The following is a 10,026-nucleotide window of genomic DNA, read 5'->3' as shown; positions in this document are numbered from 1 at the left end:
AAGGCGGGAAATGAAGAAAGTTTGCATAATAAATGCTATAATAAAAAAGGAAAAATAAATTATTATTTTATTGTAGAAACCGGAGAGAAAAGAACAAACACAATAAATAAATCTTAAACCGGAAAAAGGGAAAGAAAATTGGAGGACGTTGAGGACCGTTCGACGGTTTATTTAAAGCTTATATCGCTCTCTCACGGGTGTTGAAGTTGATGAGCGATAAGCCTCACAGGATACAACAATGTCGAGAAGAACTTTACACCAATGGAACTTCTCCTGTGAACGAAACCTGTGACAAAAACTACCACCGACTACAAAAGAAAAAAATTAACAAAGCAATTTCGGAAGAGAAATAGAGAGAGACTCAGTTGTGCTCGAATGAGAGAAGTGAAGGCCTTTTATAGCTGAAGCAAGACAGTGGTTGCACAAATTTGAACCACAAAACTATTCAGCCATGATGGCTCATTAATGCAGTAATGCTCACTAATGCAACGTTAATATTATCAGTTACAAATCCGTTTGGATTAACTCAGGGTACAAAAACCGTAGCTATTATGGCTTAATAACGTTTTTAAACCGTATGTCAAATTAAATGCACGGTTACATCATTCAAAACTAATTTCCAACATAACAAAAAAGTTATTTGAAGAATTAAAGTTTTCAGAAGTAAATCTTAAATAAATATCCACTTTCATATAACAAACATTGACTATTTACCTAATATTTACGTCTACAAGTGGTTATTCACCTAAGATTTACCAAACGTTGATTATTTAGCAATATCTAATGTTTAAATTGGTTATTTTTCTAATTTTTTGTTAAAAAATTAGCTTGTCTAAAAAAAGCTAAATAGCTTAAACCCAATCTGGCATCTTCCTTGCGCGCACAAGAGAGAACCTTTATGCGCGCACAAGAGAGAACCTTTATGCTTAACAATTTTCCACTTAAGATATGGTTTCCTTACAAACTCATCCGGAATTGTGTTTCCCCTACTCACCTTGTCCCTACTTATGCTGGACTTTTGATTTTTATATTTTCAATCATAAATTTTATGTTTCTTTTTAGCATATTTTGAGCATTATTATTCATCCTAGCTCTAATTTGATAAAATTAAATACTGGCTTTTATAGCTCTTGCTACGCAGAATAAAAATTTGGTTAAATTTGTTAGTTTCTAATCGTGAGTTAAGACATTAAATACTCTTTTATAACCTTCTTTTCCAACACCTTTTGGTTTTTAAGGGGTTTTTTTTTTTTTGGTTGAATTAAGTATTTTAATTAATGAATAAACTTTTTCCAACTAAGACAGAATGAAAAGGCAATCTTATCCAAGCTTCATTGGAGTAAGTGGTAATACCACTTCTCTACATACGGGTAAGACGCGAGATTGAATAAATATTGCCCATATTTATTTAATTTTGAGGTGTATTTGTGTGGTAGCATAATAAATTCTCATATTTGTCCAACCTTCGTATTTGTATGTATCTCCTCGTTTATTATTGACTAATAATGCCCTCCAAGAAGAAAAAAGAAAAAAAAAGGGCAATCCTCAAATAAATATTGTTGATGTCGGAAACCGAGCTCTCAACAATCACGAAGAAAACTATATAATAAAGTGTTTATTCGATTTATATTTATATGGATCTCAAAAGACGTCGTAAATGAAACTCGGTAAACGTAAATAATAAAGAGAAATAGAATCGCTGTATCGATTGAGCTTTTATTTCGAACGAGGTCGCTGGACGAGAAAATACTAAGCGAATTCGAGATTACAACTTGATCGTAAATTTCGGAGTAAAAATACAAAGGTTAAGCGTAAAGAAAAAAATCGTGCGATTCTCTTTTGGAAGAAAGAATTTATAGATTAGGTGAGATGCGGAATCCTCGGAGACACGTGGTGAAGACTTCGTCTCTGTTTGACACGTCGCCTAATCATTTGAATGAACGTTGGTTGAAGTCGTCTTTGATCCGATATTTGTATGCTGACTACGATTTCGTCAGGAGTTGGTTGAAATCAAAGTGGGCTCGTCGAGGCGAAGTAACCTTACTTGGGCCGAGCCCAAATGATTTGTTAATGTATGTCGGATCGAATGAATTAAGAGTGACTTTTTCATGAATATTGGGCTTTGCAAAGCCCAATAAATCTTTAATAAAAAGGTAGTTTTTAACCCCCACAAATATATTACATATAATAATATTATTGTTAAGAAGAATTAGCTTAAGTTTCCATATATGAAAATTCAAAGTCAACTCAAATAAGCCAAAGCGGAATTAGTTTTTGAAACAAACATAGACTAAATAAACAAATCCCTTATCCCGCTAATTTGTCTTCCCTAATGTATTCTTAATTAATTAGCACCGATAATGTGAATTGGGATTAGGGAGTACAACATAATAAAGCATATTCTAAAGAACCAGCGGGTCCCAGTAATCGCTGTTCAATGGGAATATACTACGAGTAGTTTTTTTTTTTTTTTTTTTTAAATTAAATTTTTATCTTCTGGAAATTCTTATAAGTGGTTTATGTGGACGTAGAACGCCAAAATCCTAAATCCACACCAACACACAAACCTTTCAAAAACTCAAAAGAAAGAAACAAAACTGTATCGAGAAACTTCTCTCGCTAAAATCTCTCTCAATACATTCGTAGTTCCTTTCTCTTGCTTCCGAGTCCCTGCTCGTTTCCTCTCGCTCTCTCAGCGGTGAGTCTGTCTCTGCCACTTGATCATCGTAGTTTTGATTTCAAGATTTTACTAAAATTTTGGGTTTTGACGGTTGGCACTTGCTATGTTTGGGCTCAATTTTTCTGGAAACATAAAATATAAAAAAAATAACGAAAGTGATTGAGATTGTATCGTTTCGTTCCTTTTTTTGTTTCCTTCCTGTTTCAAAGGTTCCTAATTGAGTAGAGTAAACCAGTGAAATTCGAATTCGATTTCTTTATCTTAATCTTTTTCTTTTCTTTTTTTTCATGATTTTTATTTTTTAATTGAAAAATACAAAGCTCTGTACCGACTAAATTTTGTATTGTTGCAGTGCGTTTGGTTTTTATTATGCAATTTAGCTCAATTTCTGTCCGCTTGCGCAAATCTTGATGATTTTATAGAGTGAAATTTCTTCTGTAATAGGGCATGAATTTTGGTTTTCGCTATTATCTTGATACCCCTGCACAATTTCTTTTTGCAGAGCAATTTTGTCTGCGATCTTTCGCGGAATTATGTGACTTTAGGTTGACAATAACAAGAAGAGCTAGAAAAAAACATGAAGCCATCTTTGCTAGGCAATATGGCATGGTCTAGAGATGAAAGAAATGTCGATTCAGGTCCAAGCTTTGAATCAAGCAAAACCCTAGTGATGCAATCAAATCAGACCTCCAGCTTTGATCTGAAGATTTGGGGACTGTCCCTCCTCTCCCTCCTCCCGTGGGCGGCTTTCAAGGCTCGAGAAACCGACAAAGCGAGCGAAACCCAGAGAGCCCGGACCGGCCGTGGTCAGTTTCGGAGCAGCGTTTGGGTTTCGACCCCTCTGCGGTTCAGGCCGTACGTCTCAAAGGTCCCGTGGCACACGGGTGCGAGGGCATTTCTGTCGCAGTTTTTCCCTCGGTACGGCTACTATTGCGGGCCCAACTGGTCGAGCGGGAAAGACAATGGAAATCTGGTGTGGGACAGAAGGCCCATCGACTGGCTGGACTACTGTTGCTACTGCCACGACATCGGCTACGACACTCATGACCAGGCTAAGCTGCTCGAAGCTGACTTCAAGTTCCTCGAGTGCTTGGAGAGGAAGAACATGGAGACCAAAGGAGACCCGTACATTGCTCGTGTGTATAAGACAATGTGCACAACGGGTACGTGAAGAATGGTAGATTGTTTTTGTATTCTAAATGTCGGGTCTGACCCAAGAGGTTTGTTTTCTGTATGGAATCACAGGTCTGAAGACTGTGCTCATACCGTATCGGACACAGCTGATAAACCTTCAGTCGGGGAGCCATGTACTGCAATTCGGGTGGCTGAGCAATGCTCGATGGAAAACTCCGAGCCTGCCGAAATCGGGAGAGGGGGTTTGAGATGTTGGATATAACACGGATGTCCAGGGAGTCAGTGGAATCGAATGATAAGTGTAAGTAGTGAGCGGTTCTATTAAGACGCTGTATATAAGAACTCGTGAATGTTCTTTATTTCATGTGGTATGAGTATTGCCGAGCATGGTTAGTTTTTGCTCAATCGCTTTTTGTTAATACCGTAGCTTCGTTCTATAAATTGTATATAAGACTCGTATATGTAGTATTTGCACAGACATGATTCTCTGTTCATATGGTATGACAGTGCATTTAATACATATAATTTTTTCGGCCATGGTACATTACTGAAGGATTAGCAAGAACACTTGATTGATGATCTGACTTTATTGTATTGTGCTATTACACATGTTGATAAAATTGTGATGAAATAGGACTGGATTGATCGCGTGATTCGTTTGAGTGATGAAATATAATCGATGAATCCACAACTTACAATTATCAAAAGAAATACTTGATGAGCCTCAAATAAACTTGAAGAAATTTTATCTAGTACAACAGAAGTCTGAGAAGAAAAATTAATTCCCGTTGAAATGAAAACTACGTTGCCAATCACCTAAGACATCTCCAACAGAAAATAAAAAGATCAAAGGCATTTCCAACAGAAAATAGTAAGTCAAACCCCAACAGAATCAACAACTTAAAGTCTGTTAATAGGACTAATAGTACATAAATATTCACCCCTCGAAGCTCTTATATATCAAAACCAAAAAACAAACTTCGGGTAGTTTATAGGAAACTTGATTACACAACATTAGCAAACCAAAGGTTGCTTTTGCATATCGAAACAAAAAAATTTGGGTTTGTGAAAGTTAAAAAAAATACTTAAATGTCATACAAAACCGAGTATTTGAAAACCAATTTCAGCATACCTTAAACGTCATACCTTTTACATTTTAGCAAACAAAAAAGCATACCTTAAACGTCATACCTTAAAATACCTTATGTTGAAAGTTCAGCTCCAGCGTTACCTTGCAGTGCACGTCATCAAGATTAACGGCATCTACAGCGTCCAGGTGCATCTCCAGGCTGAAGACGAAGTCCAAGTCACGTGCTGACGTGGTCCTTCGAGTGGCCAGGATTGAGAGATCATCAACGGCTGAGATTCACGCTAGTAGATCTAGGCGGTTATTTCTGTTGTAATGTATCTACCCGGGTTTGTGTACTTGGTATAAGGTTATAAATAGAGATAGCTAAAGAGTAAAGTCATCGATTGAAAATTCATTGTAAGAAAAAGGCATTGAGTGAGATTCTCTGGAAAAGCCAAATTCTTGAGAGATTGTGAGTTTTCTTCGGAGTTGCTCTTGGTGAAGAGTTGTAATCAGACTGGTTTGTTTGTCGCTTGAAGATTAGTGCAAATCGAACGTCCTTGATCTGAAGGAGTTCGCGGGGATGTAGGCTCGTTAATGCCGAACCTCGATAACAATCCGGTGTTCTTCGTTCCTTTTATTTTTCTTTGTTTTTCTGGTTTTTCGTGTGTGTTGTTTGGTTGCTGCGATTCAAGTTATCTCGTTTGCATATTTGAGTTGTGGTCGAACTTTCCAACAGTGGTATCAGAGCTTGGTTCTTCTCAGACGACTCATTTCCGTGGTAATCTTCGTGGACTCGAAGATCCTCTTGAATCGCAACACTGGAAGACACGCATGGCTCGAATCAAGAACAGGCAGATCAAGGCGTACCTCAATCGCCATCTGATTCGAGGATCGATCTCACAAATCCCTTGGCGTCAACGCATACATCAAGAACATCAGAAAACCCTGTGCAGTGGAATCCTCTCGCAGCAATGAGGGTTGACATCGACAAATTCGACGGCACCGGTGATTTCCGCATTGTTAGGAATATTGCCCACTTGAAGATAATGAATAAATGATTACTAAATTCGATAATAAGATTACTTTATTAGCATTATATGATTAGTGGGTTGAGTTCTAAACAATTAGAATCAATAACAACTATCTTCCATAGCCTCCGTATCTAACTGAGTCACGTGCTGGGCACCTGAGTTCGGGCGGTGTGCTAAAACATGGTCGATGACTGATATACGCCTAGAAAGCTATATCTAAAGTCATATATGTGGAACACATAGGTGAAGGCTGATCACTATGTGGGAGCATTCTACACTTGTGGTAAGTGTACGACCTGGACAGGTCTTGGTGTAGATGTGTCGTTTAAGGACCGTTACGACACACTAACCGAGGCCACTATGATGGTCACAGTGAGACTTGATCTAAATCCTGAAGTGATCATGGACACTGGGTTGTGTTACTGAGCTCTTTGACTCATTCGCTAAAAGGCTATTCATGCTAATCACAGCTTATGTCTTGGGAGTTTTCTCAGAGCATAATTCGAGTGGGAAGTGATTTACAGATACAGAATCCAGTCTTCCTGAAAGAAGGTTAATGTTCACTCACCTAAGGGTTGATTCCAGAACCGATAGATTGCTAGCACTTTCGAAGTAAGTAACGTTCGAAAGAATCTTTCGCTGGGGAAGCAACAATGCTTAGGGCTGATATGTATCAAGAGAAGTATAACGGAAAAATTGACTTCTCTTGACACGGGTTGAACCTGGAGGATCTTGATCACGAACTGACTATATCAGTGGACACTTGTCACGATGAGTAAATATAATTCTAGTATAAAGGAGAGTTCAGTCTTGGCTTACAAGGTGGAGTATTTGACCAAGATTAGACGAATCGATGGACAAAAGAGAAATGACTATTTCGTCTTTTTCATCGGATTTGTTAAGCTCCTATTAGTAGGTCCATAGTCCCCGATTCGGTTATGATAAAGGCGGATAAGAACTTTCGTATAATAATGTTTATCATTATTAATCTCACTTGCTGTAATTGTGATTGACAGCATTAATTCTGGAAAACGGGTATTCGCAGAATTAAATAAATATTTATGGTAGAATTGTTTATTTATTGTTTGATCAAGTAAATAAACAATTATTAATTATTTGTTTATTGTTGGACCAAGTAAATAAATAATTAATTGAGTTTTAAGCAATTGGGCCTTGCACACATGGAAAATTCGAATTAGGATTTTTGGCACTAGGGTTTGCGCAAATCTCCTTGGCCGTGTGCCATCAAGTTCGAAATTTCAATATTGGTATTTACCAATATTTTCTCTTTAGTTGTTTAAATAAAGGAGAGAGAAAAATATAAGATATTGTCCTATATTTTCTCCTTATTTAAAGAAAAGTATTTAGGAGAATATTTAGGAGAATATTTAGGAGAATAATATATTCTCCTTTATTATCTCACTAAATAAATTATTCTCTTTTCTAAATAAAAGAATGGTATCCCATAGATATTGATCTGATGGATGAGAGAAAAAGTAGGATTCACTTGTTGAGATCCAAGGGCCTAGATTAAATCCACTAGTGTGAACACAATAAAATGAAATAAAATATTCTGGAAGATTCCATGAATATCTCCTTTTTACTACTATAAATAGGGGTTCATGAGAAGGCAAAAATAAGCAATTATTTTGGTGAAAATTTCGTGCAACCTAGCCCTCATTGGCCGTGCAATTCTGCTTCTCTTCCCCTCGGAAATTCGTTTCCATTCTTAGTAAAATAAGAGCGAGATCTCGAAACACCTAGTTTCGTGATCTAGTGAGATAAAGACCGTGCCCACTCATCTTTCTTATTCGCCTCGGAGATTACGTTTCGGAAGACTAAGGTGTCATCCTCGAGTCCTTCATCAAGACGACTCAAGACGAAGACGGATTGTGAAAGCTTTCAGTTCGTGAGCCAAAAACTGTAAGTATTCGTTTTTCGTTCAAATCGGTTGCTTGATAAATATGCTCTCGTGAATTAAATTAATTAAACATAACTAGATCTTGTTAATTATAACCATAATTTAATTAGCTTATGATCAGCGTAATTAATTATTTTTCCGCATTAATATGGTTATATGGTGGAATCATCTCAAACGAGTCGCATCGGAGCGATCGTTCGTGTCCGATGCACGCTCAATACACCGACAAGTGGTATCAGGGCGATTGTTCGTGTCTGATACCCACTTGATTCCCCAACAAGTGGTATCAGAGCTCGATGTTATGATTAATTAATCGATTCGTTCTTGTAATTAATTTAAATATGGTTTGAATGAAATTATATGTGGATGTGAATTTCATGCAATTCAATATATGATATGTGGATTGTGATTCGTGGTTTGATCGTAGAATATTTGATTCTCGCTTTTCTAGATTTTTTGTAAACCCGAAATTCAAAGGGTATAGGTTTTATGGAAATATTATGATTATTATTGTTGTAATCCGATGGTACGACGTTCTTGATCACGACGATCGGTGAGAGACGGAAACACAACGAAGAAGCATGACGGACGAAGAAAGCCTCCACGACTACGCCACAAGAAAACTTGTCACAAAATTTTGTGACAAGTCTCGGCCGTCCTCTTCGTGCCGGGCCGCGCCCTCGTGGCGGAGGCGGTCCGGTGCTGCCTCAAGTCTAATCTTGACCTAGGTCAAGATTAGAGGATTCTTCCGGGCCTCAGCCCGGAAACCCTAGTGGGCCCACGGGCCCACTCATTAAAAAAAAAATACCGAAAAAAAAATTAAGTTTTTTAATATTTTATTTAATTAATTATATGGGCTGAGCCCTAATGATTTTTATTTAAAACATTACAAAATAAATGATTATGATATCGATTTATTTTAAATGAGACATTGGAATGGGCCCTTACTTAATTAATTTTTTCGATAAAAAACTAGAAAAATTAAATAATTTGATATTGATTTATTTTTCTAAGGGACATAAGAATGGGCCCAATTGAATCCATGGGCCAATGTGATTGGGCTCATCTTGATTTACTTTATAGAATCAAATAGGAAACGATCAATCCGAATCAAACCATTCTTGCATGCTCTTGCTTGTTTATTTAATTACTATGCCATGCTTGTATGCTATAACTTAGATCATGTATCGTATGTTAATGGTTGTCATGGGCTTTTATTCATTAAAATTGTCTAATTGGATTAGGATAGTTAATTAATGAATGAGCTGAACGGATCGGAGAGCTTTGTCACCAAGCCGATAAGAGGCTAAGCTGAGAGGTACTTAAGAAGACCTAGTGTCTCACCTTCTCTACTGGGAGCTTTTCCGTGATGGAATACTTTTAGGATAATCAAGACTAGATGTCACGAATTCCTAATCACTAAGCTATATCGAAACATATGTTTTTAAGGGTAGCTTAGAAACACTCGAGTTTTTAATATGACTTAGTTAACTTGAGTGGATCACCTAGATTAAAGTTAATGCTAGGAAAATTAAAATACTGAAAGTATATTGAGTCGTAGGTCTCCAACATTGACACAACACCGTGAGGATGAAAGATCCCCTCGTGACCGGCGGTTTTCTAAACATGGTGGTCAGTTCCATTCGGAAGGGCTTTTCTGATTCCAATACCAAGGTTGTGTCTCTGACGATAGGTGGGAGGGTTGATCTCTGCGTGTACTAGTTACGCTAGTGCGTATGAGCTAGATTTCTTTCACTGAAATGTTGGGTTGACTCATGCATGAACCAACCGGTGGTTGCTCATGTGGCCAAAGATTCCTATAAAATTGGTAGTTAGTGAGCATAGTTATGAAGGTACATGTACTATGATTGCTCACTTATCTGAGATGGTTCTCATGTTCACTAGGTGCACTCCGTTACGTCACCAGAGTGAAACGGACTGTGGCTGTTAGTCGAATTACCTTGGAATATAAAAACTGGGTTCTTTTGATTAGTATTTTATCCCGTGCATATTTGCATTATAGTTTTTATTTCCTAAATTATATTGATAGTCGTTTCTTTTCATATTGTTAATAAATGTACTTTTATGTTTTTAGTAATCATGTCGAACCCTATTATGACCATGTTGTCGAAAGACGTCCTGACTGGAGATAACTTCCCTAAGTGGAAGTCGAATCTCAACATTGTGC

General features: G+C 37.3%; 1 protein-coding gene across 1 annotated transcript; it reads left to right on the top strand.

Annotated features, from left to right (window-relative positions):
* Positions 1 to 2,519: 2,519 nt before the first annotated feature.
* On the top strand, positions 2,520 to 4,361 carry LOC149380877 (Phospholipase A2 family protein). The gene is made up of 3 exons (XM_089629860.1): positions 2,520 to 2,698; positions 3,183 to 3,843; positions 3,926 to 4,361. Exons 2-3 carry the CDS (start codon positions 3,258 to 3,260, stop codon positions 4,060 to 4,062), a joined length of 723 nt encoding a protein of 240 aa, XP_089485986.1. The 5' UTR covers positions 2,520 to 2,698; positions 3,183 to 3,257; the 3' UTR covers positions 4,063 to 4,361.
* Positions 4,362 to 10,026: the final 5,665 nt, after the last annotated feature.

The sequence above is a fragment of the Urtica dioica genome, chromosome 11 (genome assembly GCF_054948205.1).
Source record: "Urtica dioica subsp. dioica isolate 48M chromosome 11, U.dioica_male_clone48M_v1_H2, whole genome shotgun sequence".
NCBI classification, from domain to species: Eukaryota; Viridiplantae; Streptophyta; class Magnoliopsida; order Rosales; family Urticaceae; genus Urtica; species Urtica dioica.
Note: the sequence above shows the minus strand (reverse complement) of the source record. Positions and strands in the feature narration are given on the sequence as shown.